Raw genomic sequence first — 19668 nt, 5'->3', positions numbered from 1 at the left:
GACAGCATCCCCATTTCTCCATATAATGCAGAATCTTCCCAGAGCCTACACCCCTCTCCATGGAGCAGGGGTCCTCCCACAGCCTCCCCTTTTCACCTTAAAGCAAAGTCCTCATGCAGCCTCCCCCTTTTCCCCATTAAGTGCAGACACCTCCCCTTCTCTCCACAATACGCTTTGTCCTTCTGCAGCCCTCCTTCTCTCTATAAAGCAGAGTCCTCCCACAGCCTCCATCCTCGGTCCTCTATGCTTCATGATTTCCCATATTAATGTTAATATGGACCACTGCCACCAGACAAGATAGATGGATGGAAGGTCAATGGTTGGCAGAGCAATGTAAAACAGTATTTAAAAGATTTGTACTTAAAATACTGTAACATTATTTTCTTGGAGTCCATTTAGGGACACAAATTTATGAGCAGTTTGGTTATACAGCTACCTCCAGGAGATTAGAACACTGGCAAATGGAAAAACATGATCCAGCCAATATAACCCCTCCTCCAGCCAGCATGTCTCTGTTTTGTGAGAAAGCAGTACTAAGGGTAAAAGAAAAAAAAACACCACATGGAGGGATGGGAGCCATATCCCTCAATGGAGCCACAAAAGAAAAAGATTTTTCAGTGAGTGCAAGAATCTCTCATATCCATTGAGGCACACAGGAATTCAGAAACGGACATCCACAAGCAGTCCAACAAAGTTGTGTGTAACAGCCACGTACAGAACCAAGGCATTGGAAACCATCTGGAATATGAAAAGGTAGTGAAAGGACCAATACTCAAGTCTAAAGCAAGAGAAGAGAACCCTAGAAATACAGGGATACTGCCACTATGGTGGGGAAAGTCAACACGATGCACCAGACCAGGACAGAGAAACCACCAAGGGAAAAAGCATTACCGCCACAACCGTCAACACAAGTGGAAACTCACAAGCAATCCTTCAAAACAGGCAGAACAACCAGTAATCTAAAATTGGAAAACTAGACCCACAACAGAAATAATGATAATACCACAGGGATAAGCCCCAGAATGAAAGACCCTCACTGAGAATTTTGATAACCAAATCAAACAGGTGTAACATAAAAACCAACCAGTCTACAAAAGAAGGCCCAAGCCTCATAATCCTAACCCTCAGAGGTAAGGGATTGGACATTCCATGATGAAAACAGAGGTTGCAGGGCAGACAACCTCCCAGTCAGATGTCAATACATGTGAGAGCCCTCAAAGTTTGATATCCTACTAGATATCCAACCAGTCCTTAGGGCTGATCAGAGAAAAAACCCCTAGGGTAACACCCCTTGAGGTCAGACTGATTGAAAAAGGGAGACAAGCCACAAGGCCAAGCAGGGAGAAGAAAACATGCCTCAACCCACACTGGTGCCCAAAACAGCAGTGAACACCAGTGGTGTCTCTGAGCTCATATGAGAACTTTTCCACCTTACCTACCTCAAGATACAAAGAAACATTTAATCCGAACAGATTCGACAAAGTATCCTCAGCCAAGGAGAGACGGAAGGAGATCCTAGCCACATTGTTAAAATGTCTACCTGATTGGGAAGAACAAGGAGTTGGGAGAGCTTTCTCAATAGGATACACATCTGTATCCAAAAGGAGGATCTAACTTCCAGTGATCAGGTCCCACAAAACCCTCTGGAAGAGCTCTTTGAAAACTGGCAGCAAGACTCAAACACGATTTGCCTGCTGATAATCTAAGGAAGCACAGGGCCATCTAGTGACAAAATCATCCTGCCAAACAAGATATGAGGAGCACTTAGGAGCCAAATCCTCCTCCTTCGGAGCAGAGACCACCATCAGAAGAGAACCGGGTGGTGATGCCATCATTGTCAAACATTGCACACTTGGCACCATCCAACATAGGACTAGGCCACTTGATCTGTTACAGGGAAAACTCCCACTCTTCTGTAGGAGAAAGCCTACCAACACTGGATATAACTGGATACTAATATTTAAAGGTTGATCCAGGGAATATCCGATTGCTTCTTGGGGGATTAGGAAGGACTTTTTCCTTTGCTGGAGCAGAATTGGATCATTCTTTATTGGGGGTTTTTTGCCTTTGTCACACTTAACCCTAACACAGGTGGTCAGGCACTATAGCTGGCTTCTTTTGCATTAGCACAAATGTATACAGTCCTCCACTCACTCTGATGGGAATACATTAGACCTGGTTTTCTCCCATCTTTGCACTCCCTACAACCTCACAAACACCCCCTTTCCTTTCTCTGATCACAATCTCATCACCTTCAGTGTCCTCGTCTTCAAGCCTTTATCCCTCCAAGCAGCAAATTACCCGCAGAACCCTTCACAACTTGAACCCTGCTCCTTTCCACTCTGCAACTGACCAACTCTATGACAGAATCTCTCCCCTGTCCTGCCCTGGCCACTGCTGTCTATAACAGTTCGCTTTCATCCGCATTAGACTCACTTGCTCCTCTAACACGAAGCCACGAATCAGGCCACGACCGTTACAACCTTGGCAGACTGACGGCACCAGAAATCTTAAACGACATAGTCATGCGCTGGAGCAATTGTGGCGTAAAACCAAATCTCAACAAGCATTTACCCTATATAAATCTGCTCTCTTAACATACAAGTCCTCCCTTCATGCTGCCAAACAAGCCTACTTTGTCACTCTTATTAATACCTTGTCACCCAGTCCTCGTAGTCTCTTCTCTACTTTTAACGCTCTACTTTCTCCACCTCCACCCCGTACCTCACTAACTGCTCACAAGATTGCAAATCATTTCAAAAACAAGATTGACGCAATTCGTAGGGGCATCGCCACTGCACAAACATCCATCCCACTTAGCATACCTTATACTAAACCTCCTTCAACACTTTCCTCTTTTGACCTTGCCACTACTGAAGAGGTCACTAAGGTTTTCTCAGAAGCCCGTCTCGCTACCTGCCCCCTGGATCCTGTCCCCTCACAACTACTACAGTCACCCTCTTCTTCCCTCCTATGCTCCCTCACTCACATCTTCAATCTTTCCCTCTCTACTGGTGCCTTCCCCTCCCATCTAAAGCATGCGCACATCACTCCCATACTTAAAAAGCCCTCCCTGGACCCCACCAACCTGAACAACTTAAGACCCATCTCCCTGCTGCCATTTACCTCTAAACTGCTAGAACGCTTAGTCTACAATCGTCTGAGCTCCTACCTCACTGACAACAATCTTCTTGATCCTTCACAGTCTGGCTTTCGCTCACTACACTCCACTGAAACTGCCCTACTAATACTCACTAATGATCTACTGACTGCTAAAAGCAATGGCCACTACTCCGTACCCTTACTACTTGACCTCTCTGCGGCTTTTTATACAGTTGACCATCTCCTCCTCCTCAAAAAACTCCACGCTCTTGGCCTCAGAGACTCCGCTCTCTCCTGGTTCTCCTCCTACCTATCACAGCGCTCCTTCAGTGTTCCCTATAATGCTGCCTCCTCCTCTTCACTCCCTCTTTCTGTAGGGGTCCCTCAAGGTTTTGTCCTTGGACCCCTTCTCTTCTCCATCTACACCTGCTCCCTTGATAAACTCCCATGGCTTTAAGTACCATCTCTATGCTGATGACACACAAATCTATCTTTCTACCCCTCACCTCACCCCTTCAGTCTCCTCTCGCATTACTAACCTACTAAGCAACATATCGGTATGGATGTCACTCTACTTCCTCAAACTCAAATTTTCCAAAACTTAGCTCTTAGTATTCCCCCCAGCCCGTGCCCCCTCCCCTGACTTCTCCATCAAGATCAATACCACAATCATCAGTCCCTCCTCTCATGCCAGGGTAAGAGGTGTAATCCTAGACTCCCATCTGTCCTTTCAGCCCCAAATCCAATAATTGTCCAAATCTTGTAGACTTCACCTCCGTAACATCTCCAAGATACGCCCGTTCCTAACCTCGGAAACCACTAAGCAACTTATTCACTCCCTTGTTATATCTCGCCTTGACTATTGTAACTCCCTCCTCATTGGCCTAATCGAAGGCTATCCCCTCTTCAGTCTATCATGAATACTGCTGCCAGAATCATCCACCTTACTAACCGTTCTGTATCTGCCACCCCTCTCTGCCACTCCCTCCACTGGCTTCCCATTGCCCAAGGGATAAAATTCAAAACAATAACGTATAAAGCCATTTATAACTCTGCCCCAAATTACATCACCGATCTTGTCTCTAAATATCACCCAAACCATACTCTCCGCTCCTCCCATGACCTCCTACTCTCTAGCTCCCTTCTCTCCTCCTCCCATTCTCGTCTTCAGGACTTCTCCAGAGCTTCCCCCATCCTCTGGAACTCTCTACCCCAATTTATCAGACTAACGTCTACTCTGCTTACTTTTAGGTGATCTCTGAAAACCTCTTCAGGGAAGCTTATCCTGCCCTCAACTAATACTGGAATCTTCTACTCTTCCAACCAGTCCATCCCCCACAGTTACTACCTTTTGTACCACTAGCCCCTCCCTCCTAGTTTGTAAGCTCCCAGGATCAGGCCCTCCTAACCCTCTTGTATTGAACTGTATTGTTGCTGTATTGTCTCCCATTATAATGTAAAGCACTGAGCAAACTGTTGGCGCTATATAAATCCTGTATAATAATAATAGCAGCCCCCTTTCCCATTAGGCAAGCAGGCCTACCGGTACTCGGTTGGCCCCAGGACTTATACAGAATGCTATAGTTCCTGGCTACCATGCTGGGGCAGGTGCAGAGCACAGTAAGCAGGTATTTGCGGTTGGCAAACAGGCAGAGTAGTTTAATGACAGTCCAGAAACAAGGCAGGCAAGGTTCAGAGTAGTCAGGGTCCAATGCCTAGTCAATAGGCAGGCAGAGTTTGGAGAAAAGTCGATATCCGATCCAAGGTCATCAACAGGAGAATCCAAACAGCAGAGCAGGACACAGACAGGAAGCTTGAGCACTTATTACACACGCTATCCAAGCCTTAGACTGCAGGCTTGGCTGGCTTAAATCAGGTTTGGTCTCCACCCAGAGACTGGCCACATCAATCACCTTGAAGGTGGACAGACAGACAAGGAGAATGTATCACAGCACAAACCAGGATACAGGAATGAGACCAGCAGCTGTGACAGAGCAGGAGGGCTAAACACTTCTGACAGCCTTCCTTTGTATCAACTATGGGTATAGGATAGTTTATATGGAGGTTTTTGATTTGTTTTCCCTGTGGGTTGGACTAGTGTCTTTTTTTCAGCCAGATTAACCATGTAACACATGAGTGATGCTAGCTGAACCCATGTGGAAGTGTTAATTCACAGAAAGATCCCCCCCCAAAAAAAAAATGAAACAGTCTGTTCTAGAGAACCAGATTGAAGCATCAGCCATGGGATTGGTCCCAGAAGAGAAGACCCTTCATGAAAAGGGGAAGAGAACGGCCCAAGAGGGTGGCAAGTAATGCCAGAAACTACGTGGTTCAGGTATCATCTGGACCTCTTTTAGGCAGCAGCATAACCCAACTATTTCTGAATGCCTGGGTCCTTTAATGGTCACAAAAAAGGCATTAACTAATGAATGAAACCCACATCTCTATCTCCAGTTTCTGCATAAAAAGCAGAATCTCTTTTCCCCAACATATATCAGAGTTCCATCTGGAGAAAAATATTAGAATACCAAGTACCTAAATCTATATACCTGCAAAAATTCCCAAAAAGATAGAACTCAGCCTGGGAAAGGGAGGGACAGCTCTGTAAAGGGAAACTTTGCATTGCACAGCATTATCAGTCTAAAGCCAGTCTAAACACAAGTACCGAAAGTCAGCTAGTTCGGCAGGAACTAACTTTGGGTACGTGTGTATTCTTTTCTGTTCAACAGAAGTGGTTCTAACAGATTTCTATTGAGTGGTCCTGCTGGAAAACCAGCACTCACAGACAATAGCTGCAAGTGTTGATCGGTGTATTCTGGCAGGGGGAAATACAATAGTTCAGTAGGGGAGATCCTTGCATCAAAATTGGCTGTGTTGATGAGATCTGTCAGTTTTTTTTGTTCAACCCACTGGTTGAATGAGAAAAAAAAAAATAAAAAACAACACACCTTAACACTGTGAACCTCCTTCCATGAAGGTTGTGATTGGTAATGGCCATTTACATTCTATTCCATGGACATTGATGGTGATGGACATTCAATATCCAAATCAGTAGACTAGGAGGTGACAACAGTTTACTCCTTAGCTGTGACAAAGATAGTAATACCACCTTTAAGGCCATAATGCAGCAGATGTACGTGAATCACAAAAATGATCAACAGAATGACAAATCCTTCAGCAGGTAAAACACATTCTGAAGTACATGTAAACCCAATCAGTAGAATTTTTAAACCTTAACATGTTAGTGAACTTTAAAAACTAAATTTTCAATCTTTTTGGATCTTCAACTTCAATTAACGTAATTCCCGGTGATCCTGCCATGGTGGTCCTTGTTGAGGCACTTCCTGTTATAGGGTGACAACACTTTCTCCCAGTTTTGTTCCTGTGTTGTCACCCTCTGACAGGCTTCTGATGAAGACAGTTGGCCATTTCAGCACAAATTACACAGGTATGGTCCACTGTTATCACCATTAGGAAACGCCACGCAGCTACTGCAGCAGTGCATGTAGGCATGAAATGGGAGCAAAGAGGAGGGAATCAGCAATACTGAAAGGATGAAAAAAAAATATTTAGTAAAAAGCAGTGTAAATCTTGTGTGAAAACATTAACAAAATATTTGTTGCACAAATGTCACACATCTGTGTACGTTTAACAAAGATTCACTGTATGTATTCATCCCTGTAGCATTGGCTCCAACTAGTGTCCAAAATGCAATATACACTGCTCAAAAAATTAAAAGGAACACTTTTTAATCAGAGTATAGCATAAAGTCAATGAAACTCCTGGGATATTGATCTGGTCAGGTAATAGCAGAGGAGGTTGTTAATCAGTTTCAGCTGCTTTGGTGTTAATGAAATTAACAACAGGTGCACTAGATGGACAACAATGAGACAACCCCCAAAACAGGAATGGTTTTACAAGTAGAGGCCACTGACATTTTTTTCCCCACTCACCTTTTCGGACCGTTTTTCACTAGTTTTGCATTTGGCTAGGGTCAGTGACACTACTGGTAGCATGAGGTGATACCTGGACCCTACAGAGGTTGCACAGGCAGTCCAACTCCTCCAGGATGGTACATCAATATGTGCCATTGCCAGTTTTGCTGTCTCCCAGCACACTCTCAGGAGCATGGAGGAGATTCCAGGAGACAGCCAGTTACTCTAGGAGAGCTGGACAACTCTGTAGAAGGTCCTTAACCCATCAGCAGGAGCGGTATCTACTCCTTTGTGCAAGGAAGAACAGGATGAGCACTGCCAGAGACCTACAAAATGACCTCCAGCAGGCCACTGGTGTGAATGTCTCTGACCAAACAATCAGAAACAGACTTCATGAGTGGCCTTAGGGCCCAACATCCTCTAGTGGGCCCTGTGCACACTGCGTGGCCCCATAGTGCTGGATTGGCATTTGCCATTGTGCACCAAAATTGGCAGGTCCACCAATGGTACCCTGTGCTTTTCACAGATGAGAGCAAGTTCACCCTGAGCACGTGACAGACGTGAAAGGGTCTAGAGAAGCCAAGGAGAGCTGTAGCATCGTTCCGCATGACAGTTTTGGTGGTGGCTCAGTGATGGTCTGGGGAGGCATATCCATGGAGAGACACACAGACCTCTACAGGCTAGACAATGGCACCCTGACTGCCATTAGGTATCCGCATGGAATCCTTGGACCCATTGTCAGACCCTACGCTGGTGTGGTGTGTCCTGGGTTCCTCCTGGTGCACGACAATGCCCGGCCTAGTGGCGAGAGTATGCAGGCAGTTCCAGGAAGATTAAAGAAATTTATACCATTAAATGGCCCCTACATTCGCCTGACCTAAATCCAATAGAACACCTCTGGGATGTCATGTTTTGGTCCAGCCAACGCTGCTAGGTTGTACCTCAGACTGTCCAGGAGTTCAGTGATGCCCTGGTCCAGATCTGGGAGGAAATACTCCAGGACACCATCCATTGTCTCATTAGGAGCATGCCCCAATGTTGTCAGGCATGCATACAAGCACGTGGGGGCCATACACACTACTGAGGTCTATTTTGAGTTGCTGTAATGACATTTCACCAAAATGGACTTGCCTGCCGCATCATTTTTTCACTTTGATTTTCGGGGTGTCTTTGAATTCAGTCCTCTGTAGGTTGATAATTTTCATTTCCATCAAACGATGGGGCATCCTTACAGTCCTAACACATTACCCAGTCCATACCAGTATAGATATCCCGCATGATATTTTTCCCCATTGAGATCTGATGTGTTTTCAAAGTGCTCCTTTCATTTTCTTGAGCAGTGTAGTTTTCTGAAATACCTTAAGAAGAAAACTATACTGCATTCTGGCCACTAGTTGGAGTTGACAACACTTGCACAAACGCTTCTGACATTCATGCAGAGAATGTGACATAAATAGACCCCAATGTTTTTTACGTTTCCCCTTCCCACCTAAAACACGCAGGGCAACATCAACTACAAAAAGGTCTTTATTGTAAAAAGTAGATTATAACAACTAAAGTTTAAATGACTCCTTTGTCTCTTTTAACATTAAATAACTTAAGGTGACAGCAGTATCGCTTCTTCGGATAAATAAATCTAAAACTTCCCCAAGTTTTCTTTTTTTATGTCTGAAAACAAAAAATCGAGAGAATCAGAACACAGATAATAAAAAATAACACACAATTGTTCTAAGGTACTAAATAACCGAAGCACAATTCAGAGTCCTGCCAGAATTTATACAAAAATAGTTCAACTAAATCCAATTTTATTTTTTCCGCCTTTGTTAAAAACTACGATCATGATATACAAAGCCGGGCGCTCCGATGTTCACGATATACAAAGCGGGCGCCGCGACGACATCTCTCCTACAAAGTTGGTCCAAGTTCTCGGAAAGAAAAAAAAAAAAAAAAAAAAAAAAAAACACAAAAACTATATTCTTTCAAAGAAAATTAAAAATATATTTCATAAAAAGGAAAACTTAATTTAAGTCAATGCATATACTAACGTTACAATATTAGTTACAATGTGAAAGTTCGGGGTGCCGCCTGCGGGGGGGGCTCAATACTGAGACGTGGGAACTTAAAAGATTGAAGGGTTGCTTGCAAATTTCCTCTATGTGAAATGTAGTATGTGAAATGGTCCTTCAGGGCCGGGGCTGACCGAGGCTTATGCTGGCATTTGAGGGCCAAGGCTGATCTCATGCTACTATTCGGGGGCTGGGATTGATCTTGTAATGGTATTCAGAAGCTAGGACTGACTTGGAGATTGTATTCAGGGGTCTTGGCTGACCTTTTGATGGTATTTTGGGGCTGACCTCCTGATTGTTTTTGGGAGCTAGGCTGACTTTGTACCAGTATTTGGAGGCCAGAAATCTCCTCCTGCTGGGATTTGGCTCCTGGACTGACCATGCTGGGGCTCAGGGTCCTGGGCTGAACTAATGCGGAAATTTGTGGCACTACAGTAAACAGAAAGAGCTTGGCTCATATCTGGATATTGGCCTGCCGCCTGACACCCCCCCCCCTCCCCCCAGCTCAGCCTATGAACCAATGAGCATCCACATGACATCAGATGGGATTAATGAAGGGGAACTCCCGCCAGAGGAAATACAGTAAGTTCTGCCCTGGGTGTCACCTGGATCTGAAATGTGGGCAAGTCAACAATGGGGTCAGACAGCAGTTCTAACCCTTTACAGTTATTTTCAGTTTTAGCTGGAGTTTTTTTTTGTTTTTTTTACTGCTACCTGGGTCTCAGTTACAGAGATTTCCCCCACTTCCTGTTCCAGTGAGAACGGTTTTAGCAGACAGGAAGAAAACAAATTTCCCGAAGGGATAGCATTTTTATTTTTGTTGGGATATTGGCCTCACTTCCTGTCTGGTGAAACTGTTGACTCCGGGACAAGAAGGGAGGTTAAACCCCTCTCACAGACCCCCAGGTAACAATGAAACCTGACAGGGGCTCCCAATTAATCCCCACTCCATCCAAAACTTTAAAATAAAAAATTGTTGGGAGTATAAATTCAATAACCTTTCAGAATTTGTCAGGTTTTCAGATGACAAAAAAAGGTCACTTTATAAAGCTGTTCTGGGTAACTGCTCTGCTCATTCCATACTACATGACAGCAACACTGTGAAATCTGTTTTCAGAGATAAAGTTGCACCAGTTTATAAAAGACAATTCGATCCCTTTTCTGCAACACAAACACTTTGATGTTTGTAGAAAACGGTCAAAATGGATTTATTGCTGGTTTGTGAGAAATAACATGATGGTGAGTGAGGCGCATCAACTACCCAACTCTCAGAATAGACGCTACTCTGCTCCAGCTGCCTGCCCACCAACATGCAGCAAAAATGTAAACATTAGGAAAGGGGGCTTTAGATACAGTGTGTGATAGCTTGAAGACCCGATTCCTGCGGGACATGGAGCCTTTTTGTTAAGGATTTAGATCAATTTAAAGAAATAAATAAAAAAGCGCAGAGCTGGCAGTGCCTTTCGTGGGTCACATGACATTTCCTGATCAATGTTATGATTGGTTTCAGAATGAGGATTCTCCCTGAAGAAGCCTGCTGGGGATGCATTACAGGGCCGACACACACATCTGAGGATATAAATGACTCGTGGATGTAAACATTTTCTTGCACACAGGTGGTGTCCAGTAATCTCATTACAAAAAACCCTTAGGAAATTTGAAGCTCCCAATTCGATAAAAGTTGCTAAAAGAACAGCGTTTTAACTGGGCCGAAGTTTGTTCTGCTCACCCAGATCTGCAGCTCTTGCCTCTTTTGATAAAAAGTTTACAAAGCTGAAAGTCAGAATTAAGAAAATGTTGAGAAGCAGCCAAAATAAAAAATACTTTCATCTGCAGCCATTGTAAATAGGCCCCAATGCACTCTACAATACAGCCCCTAACTTCTGCAGCTGTTGTGAATAAGCCCCAATACACGCTACAGATTCCACATGGCTCCGCCCATATCACGCATTTCTACAGCAGTTGTGAATAAGCCACTAATACAGCCTACAGATCCCACGTAGTTTCACTCATATTGCCCATTTCTGCAACTGTACCACATTGGTGAGACTGTATGTCATGCCAACAAACGCACACTGCCTACCACCCATGACTTGCGGCGTCTGAAATCTATAGCCCGCCAACAGATTACTGGTCAGTTTGTGTGTTTCTGGGTCGCTCGTATAAAGCTGGCCAGACACGTTACAATGTGACCATACAATTACATTTACAGTGGCCATACACACAGCAATGGGCGATCCATCTCAGAACAACGCAAATTTTGGACAACAGAACACAAGTGGTAAGGCTGAACGTGACAAATGTAAACAATTTATACCCAATCCTACAATCAATCTGTATCATCATCGGTTCTCCAGCATACAGATATATTTTTGAGCAATCAGAAGTGATCAATACATTTTAATTGGTTGAAAGTTCTCTGCGCCAGTCAATTGAATGGAAAGTCTTCAATTTCCAATTTTTGCGGATTCAATCTGGGTACAGATTGGACAGTTTAGGTTGCTCCTCACATTATCCAATCAGGCCTTGCATTCAGGGTCACCAGTTGGGGGGATATTCTGGGCCTCAATAGGTCAGCAGGGGGCCTAAAGGGGTTGCCTACTGCTGGCCCTAGTGCAGCACCCACAGCTTTGTTCAGGGAGTCTTACCTGCCAGGCTGGGGCCCTAGTCAGTTCCTCTTTGCCCCTGGTGCTGTGTCTGGCTGCCCAACCTGAACAAAGGTTCCAGAGACCATTAAACTACAGTGACAACGCAGAGTCACTTTGTACTGACAGGTGGGAGGAGCATATGAGCAGAGATTGAGTCAGAGCTTATCCAAGGGCATTGTTGTGGGTGTGGGGCCCTTGTCAGGTATGTGGCTCTATGATTTCTAATGGCGGCTCTGTCTGCACTACACTGGCAGAACTACTGTCCTTGGTAGATCTAAAGGAGATTGTGCCGTCATACTGCTGGACACATTGGCGTGTAGATTATTCGCTCAGAAATAATCTTTATGATTTGGCCTAATGGTTTTCTCTGATGGTGAGAATGTTTTTTATCGAAAGTCCAAACGAATGGCCTCGCAGACAATCAGAAGTACTGAAATGACATCACAAAAACACAACCGGATATTGAATTACAGGTCTGCCGGTATGCAGTGCCTGACACCCTCACAAACTGCACCTGACCCTGCCCCCTCCCCTACAGCACACCGACACAGTTCAAGTATTTACAGAGGATGTAATCTTGTTCTCCTGTTGCCGTGTCCATCTGGCTCCACCCCCTCCACGCCAGAACCCTGATGCAGTCCATGTATGGGAGGAGGATGTGATCTTGGGATCCTGTTGCTGTATTTGGCCACACCCCCTCCGTTCCAGAACACTGATGCAGTTCATGTATGGGAGGAGGATGTGATCTTGGGATCCTGTTACTGTGTCTGGCCACACCCCCTCCACGCCAGAACCCTGATGCAGTTCATGTATGGGAGGAGGATGTGATCTTGGGATCCTGTTGCGGTGTCTGGCCACACCCCCTCCACTCCAGAACACTGATGCAGTTCATGTATGGGAGGAGGATGTGATCTTGGGATCCTGTTGCTGTGACTGGCCACACCCCCTCCACTCCAGAACACTGATGCAGTTCATGTATGGGAGGAGGATGTGATCTTGGGATCCTGTTGCTGTGACTGGCCACACCCCCTCCACACCAGAACACTGATGCAGTTCATGTACGGGAGGATGTGATCTTGGGATCCTGTTGCGGTGTCTGGCCACATGCCCTCCACTCCAGAACACTGATGCAGTTCATGTATGGGAGGAGGATGTGATCTTGGGATCCTGTTGCTGTGTCTGGCCACACCCCCTCCACTCCAGAACACTGATGCAGTTCATGTACGGGAGGAGGATGTGATCTTGGGATCCTGTTGCGGTGTCTGGCCACATGCCCTCCACTCCAGAACACTGATGCAGTTCATGTACGGGAGGATGTGATCTTGGGATCCTGTTGCTGTGTCTGGCCACACCCCCTCCACTCCAGAACACTGATGCAGTTCATGTACGGGAGGAGGATGTGATCTTGGGATCCTGTTGCTATGTCTGGCCACACCCCCTCCACTCCAGAACACTGATGCAGTTCATGTATGGGCGCAGGATATGATCTCAGGTTCTTGTTTCTGTCTGCCACACCCCCTCCACTGATGCAGTTCATGAATGAACAGAGGATGTGATCTTGTGTTCCTGTTGCCTTCTCTGTCTGGCCCCGCCCCCTTCAGCATACTGGCACAGTTCATATTTGGCTGGAGAAGGTCATCTCAGACTCTTGTTGTGTCATTCTGGCCATGTCCCCCTCCACTCCAGCACATGTATGGGCAGAGGATGTGATCTAGGGTTCCTGTTGCCATCCAGCGCTCCGATGTGTAACATAAAAGGGTTAATGTGGATTAAGTGCTAATACTGCCGCTACGTTCTACACTATGCAGATCCCCGGCCTCCCCCGCGGCGCAACACTAACTGAAAAGGCAATAAATAATGGTGGTGACGCGATTCAGCTTTATGTACGGATTGCGGCGGATGGGCCGCGAGTTAATGGCACTTTCGTTAAGGGGGTCCAGTGTTGGCGTCACCCTGAGAGGGTTGGCGGTGCCCCTTGGCAGCCCCCTGCCCCCCTCCCGGATTGTTTACACACGGTACGGGTAGATGGGCAAGCAGTCTCTGTTTTCCTCTTCCTGCCTCTCCAGCGTTTCAGAGTTCCGTGACGTGCATGGGATAGCTGGAGGGGTGAGGAGGCTGAGGCATGGTGACGTTTATACGGCGGATGTGACAACTGTGGCACAGAAGGTGCCCGTCCAGGGGGTAGCAGCGGTGACCTTCCTCATCGTTCAGCTGCAGGTGACAGTCCTGTTGGGAGAGACAGAGATGGTGTCAGTGATGATCACCAGGTGCGGAGCTTTATAGAGAGTCTGGGGACAAACATTACACATTTCTAATTCAGGGATGTGTACTGGTGACCAATGGCATGGAAACAAAGTTATAAAAAATCCAGAATCTTATAGGTGTCACCAGAACAGGAGATGTGGGGAAATCTGAGAATGGAGACACCTATTCTAGTGACAAGAGATTTCCTTTCAATTCCTGTTTACCCTCCAGGACAGAAAGTGAAGAAGCACAGATTGCAACAGAAACCTGACTGAAATTTTCTCCACCCATATTAACCACCCTATAGCAGATATACTGCTACAAGGCGGCAGGGGTGCGCAAAAAAACACACACACACACACACACACACACACACACACACACACGTGTGATTTTGTATTAGTGGGTAGGGGGCATGCACCTTACCCGTGCTGCCATTCGCGGCAGCGGTTGTCAATCACCGGGTCCCGGCCGGTGATTACCGAGCATCTCCGACAGGGAGGAGCACTGCTTTGTTTACTAACAGTCGTCCTCCCTGTCAGCTCGGGCACACTGCTCTGGATGGCTGTGCACAACACAGCCATCCAGAGCAGTGTAACTAAAGTAAGGCCCACACACACCACCCTCCCAGTAAAACACTCCCTGCACACAACCCTTTGATCGCCCCTTCCTGCCCAGTGCCATTAGTAGTGTCAGTGCTTTTTTTTTTTTTTTTAGTACTGGTCACTGTATTGGTGTCACTGGGGATGTCTGTGGCACAAAGTCAGTTCCCCCCCAGTGTCAGAATGCCCGCCACAGTGCCACTATAAGTCGCTGATCACCGCCATTACAAATTGAAAAGAAAAAAAAAAAATTCCAGTATCTATACCACCATTTGTAAACTCTAACTTTCACATAAACCAATTCATTTACACATATTGAGATTTTTTTTTAGCAAAGACATGGAGCAGAATACATTACGGCCTAAATTTATGACGAAATTAGATTTTTAAATTGTTTTACTGGACATGTTTAATAGCAAAAAGTCAAAAATATTGTTTTTTTCTCAAAATTGTTGGTCTTTTTTTTATAGAGCAAAAAATAAAAAATGCAGACATGATCAAATATCACCAAAAGCTCAATTGGTGGGAAAAAAGGTCGTAAATTTTATTTGTATTTGAGAGCAGCGCTGCATGACTGCGTTAAGTTAAAGTAACGCATCGCCGTAACGCATAAAATGGCCTGGTTAGGAAGGAGGGGGGTAGATCATCAGGAGAGCGAGTGGTTCAAGATAAAAAAAAAAAAACAAAAAAAAAAAACCATGCACACACACTTAACACTTCTGGCACACACCCAAAATCTTTATGGAAGTACACAGGGAGTATGTATTATATCCTGTCCCTCTACCCCACTGCCATTCCCCACCTCACACTTGCTGACAATTCCCAACTGTCAAGATGACAGCCCAGAGTTGATGTGTAAATACAACACTAACAGCTGCTACTGTTTAAAAAAAAAAAAAAAAAAGGCAAAAAACACATTCATAAACATTGTTCAGATAGGAGATAGAGATACAAAGTTACATTGTTTATAAACATTGATTGGATGGGAAATAGAGAGATACAATGTAAGATTGCATGCCTGTCATCATCCTGAACAAAGTGCAAGCCAGACAATGTTCTCCAGTCCACAAACAGGACTGCAGAGGTGTGACAACTAATAGGGCATGGAGAAGCTCAGCTATGAGAAGACCTTTCCTGAATTGCCCATATTGGTGATGCAGAGAGAGTAATTCCGACAGTGAATGTGCGACAAATTATCTATTATGTCACAGCGACCATCCTTTAGGGAAAAGCAGCACAAGTAGCCACTTAGGTGTGCTGCAGTGCAGTGAGCATGCGGATAGGAAGAGAGAGCAGACTGACAAAGATGAGCTCATCAGTCTTCTGCTTCTCCTTTCACTGTCAATCACCGGCTGGGGGAGGGACAAGACCTTTAAGTGATACAAAACTGCAGAAAATCAGGTCTCCAGCCATTCCAGACAAGGCTGTGCTATGTGGCAGAGTTGTGCAAATCTGAGGACTTGATGTACAGAATCCCCATATATGCATTTCAACTATGTATGTAGATGTTTGCTTGACGTTAAAGTGAAAACAAAATGTGATCAGGCAGGCTTTTTAATGTATTAAAACACCTACTAGGTTTCTTCTGCATTAAAGTTACTTACCTGCCTTCCGCACATGCAGCTCAGTGAACAATTTCAGCAATGCCAAGATGACTGGACTCCCGTGCATGCATGGGAGTAAAGACAGCTCGGCCTGGCCAATGGAAATTCAGAGGATTGATGCCCTGAAGATGTTAGCGTGTGGCATGGAGCTCCAGGACATGGCAGAGCTGGAGAGAAGGCAAGTATGGTTCCGCTTTAAGCGATGAAAATGCACAAAACAGGAGAAAAATCTGAAGCAGACGGATGACCTTCTCCGGGTGATGATTAACTCTCCCCTCCATCCAACTCACCTCACAGTGATAACACTCCACGTGGTAATCTTTGTCCATGGACACCACACGGATGGTCTCCTCTGAACCCTGCAATAGAAAACACAGGTAAACACATGATGGAGCAAGCCCCTCCCCCAACATTCCAAAATCATTTCTCAATTGAAGGCCACACAGCCATCCACATTCAGTAGACTAAAATTCCTGGCCCCTCCCCCAGCGCTAACCACCACTACAGAAACATTTGGCAAAACGTCCAGGTGATTGTGAAACACTAACAGGAGGCAGAGAGGAAAGAGATCTGCTCATCACAGAACCAAACCAGCTTCCTCTGCCTCTCTGGGACTCCTGTACCGCAAATACAAAAGCAATACTCTCCCTGCGGGATTTTTTATTTACGGGGAATGCAGCGAGAGGAGTCAGACCAAAGACAATCTGGAAGAAAGATGTAAGCTACTGCGTGACCCTACACAAACACAACAAATGGAATCTCAGCCCGGGGGGGGGGGGGGGGGGGGGGGGGCGGGGGTTTACACCTGTCCCTTCAAGCAGATCACATGTCAGCTCCAACAAGAAGCGTCAGCATTTCTCACTCCCTTTGTCATGGGCACAGATGGGGTCCCAGGGGACTGTCCTTTTCAGAAGGGAACACATCAGCACCCTGGGTAGAGTCACAACTGCTTAAAGGGACATTTCCCGAGTGCTGATGTGTTACCTGCTTTAAAGGACCGTCTCCCAGGCACTGAGATCCCAATTATGCATGGGCAGAGTCATGACCTGCTTAAAGGGGCAGTCCCCAAAGTGCTGAGATCCCACTTGTGCCCATGAGATGGAGAGTGGGGCATGCTGACCTTCGTTTTGGAGCTGACCTGTGATCTGCTTAAAAGGGCCAGTCCACATCCCCCCCCACCCCCGAGTGTCTGGGTAGAGTCACAACCTGCTTAAAGGGGCATTCCCCTGACATAAATGGGATCTAAGCACTCGGGGGGGCTGTCCCTTTAAGCAGATCAAATGTCAAGTCCAAAAGGAAGGAGCATTCTTCACTGTCCTTCTCATGGACACAAATTAGATCCCAACACTTGGGGGGCTGTCCCTTTAAGCAGGTTGTAATTTTACCCAGATGTAAAGGGGATCTTAGTATTCGGGGTATTGTCCCTTTAAGCAGGTCAAATATCAGCCTTTGGGGACTGTACCTTTAAGCAGGTTGTGACTCTACCCAAACATAAATATGATCCCAGCACTAGGGGGACTGTCCCTTTAAGCAAGTCATGTGTTCGCACTCAAAGGAAAATTTCCCTTTAAGCAAGTCACATCAGCACCCAGGAGGACAGTCCCTTTAATCGTGTCACATGTCAACTCCCGGCAGGAAGGACCAGCATGCTTCACTCTTCTTCCCATGGAATCTGTGTGTTGTTAGAGTCCCTGGGGACGGCCGGCTCGGGAAATATATTCCTGGGAAACAGCGCGTTATAATTAGCCGATGGCACAGCGTCCAACATAAACACAGCCAGTGACGTCAGAGCCGTGACGGATCAGATATGAGGTGGGAGCCCGTTCACATGCCAGTCTCAGGTTGGGTGGGGTCTCTGGGGTGAGCACGGCTCAGCTGGGGATGCAGAGATGGCGAAACTCTACACAGTCCTTACACTGGTGTCTTCCAGCAGCCAATCAGAGGCCAATACCATGGATAAAATCCCCATTCTAGACACAATCTGACTGTTACCTAGGAGACTGAAAATTGGACTGACAGCAGTCTGGGCATGCAGACAGCATCAAAAGTATGGAAAGTAAGGAGGAACTCCGACAATTACCTGTGCCGGCAGAATCGGCTGGTTGCATGAGGCACATTTAGGTGCAAAAACTCTGCGGGGAAAAAAAAAAAAAAAAAAAAAACAGCACACAATGAATACAAAAATACACAGAATTTGTGGAATAAAATTCACATCTGAATGGTTTTTTTTTGCAAACACAGCCATACAGGAGGAGATGTTAGACATGTACATCCTCCCATATATGGCATAGATGTAGTCAGTCTGAGGTCATCATGCACAATGGTCATTCTGGACAATTCATGTGAAAGACCAGGATGGTGAAAGAGCTCAATACATTCACTTTAGTCATTGACCTAGCACTGCTTCCTCCTCCACTACCTTGCAAGACACACACTGTCACCTTATATACAGATTACTGATCCAGAGCGGTTTACTCCTCTACTATTTGACATAACGCACACTCTTGCCTTATATACAGCTTACTTGTCCAGCATGGCTTCCTCCTCCATAAGCGGACAAGACACACACTATTATATATAGCTTACTGATCCAGCACTGCTTCCTCCTGAACTGATAAGACATGAACGCTCACCTTATATAGAGATTACTGATCCAGCACTGCTTCCTCCTCCTCTTATCTGAGAAGACATACACAGGTCACCTTACAGATAGCTTACTACTTATCCAGTACTGCTGCCTCCTCCGCCATCTGACAAGGAGCACACGGTCACCTTATATACAGCTTACTGAGCCAGCACTACTTCCTCCTTCATATGAGAAGACATGGACAGTCACCTTATGGACAACTTACTGAGCCAGTACTACTTCTTCCTCTACCTGACTCCTCATATATAATTTATCGATCAGCAATGCTTCCTCCTTCACTACCTGACAAGACACACACTGCCAACTTCTATAAAGATTACAGATTCACAGCTTCCTCATCCTCATGCAATGTCACCTTATAGACAACTTACTGAGCCAGCACTGCTTCCTCCTCTATTTGACAAGATACACACTGTTACTTTATATATAGCATACTCATTCCATTACCTCTTCCTTGATTTTTTTTTCTCTTCAGATTGCTGTGAACATAAGCTCTGTCTCCTGTATTATTGATAATGTGTTTTTGCTATTCAGTTGTACGCACTTGTCATTGGAAAGGTTTTGTGTACTCATTTCTATGTATCACTCCTGCTGGTTTCCATCCAGTAAATGATGGTGCTATAATAATAAAGCAATCAATTGACCAGGTTCCCCATCATGAGATCATAAGGGATGGAAAAGGTCAGTGTTCAGAACTGGCCAAAAGGTTATCAGAGCGTCAAACACTCAGCTGGGGAAGGGTCATTCACTAAGAGCTGTACCATGTAAATATGGCGTTTGCCCAGCAGAGTTTCATAGGGCCTGAACCCTCCCCACCCAC

General features: G+C 45.6%; 1 protein-coding gene across 1 annotated transcript in view; it reads right to left on the bottom strand.

Moving 5' to 3' along the window:
• Positions 1 to 8546: 8546 nt before the first annotated feature.
• WTIP (WT1 interacting protein) overlaps positions 8547 to 19668 on the bottom strand; it is a 60267-nt gene continuing 49145 nt past the window's right edge. Inside the window, exons 6-8 of the mRNA XM_089662367.1 lie at positions 18282 to 18333; positions 16492 to 16560; positions 8547 to 13977 (exon numbers count right to left, since the gene is read on the bottom strand). Of these exons, the coding sequence (XP_089518493.1) occupies positions 13822 to 13977; positions 16492 to 16560; positions 18282 to 18333 (277 nt within the window). The 3' untranslated portion in view covers positions 8547 to 13821. The remainder of the gene's footprint in view (positions 13978 to 16491; positions 16561 to 18281; positions 18334 to 19668) is intronic.

The sequence above is a fragment of the Staurois parvus genome, unplaced genomic scaffold (genome assembly GCF_062004578.1).
Source record: "Staurois parvus isolate SC_StPar_1 unplaced genomic scaffold, SC_StPar_1.0 ptg001461l, whole genome shotgun sequence".
Classification (NCBI taxonomy): domain Eukaryota; kingdom Metazoa; phylum Chordata; class Amphibia; order Anura; family Ranidae; genus Staurois; species Staurois parvus.
This window is presented reverse-complemented; position numbering and strand designations above follow the sequence as displayed.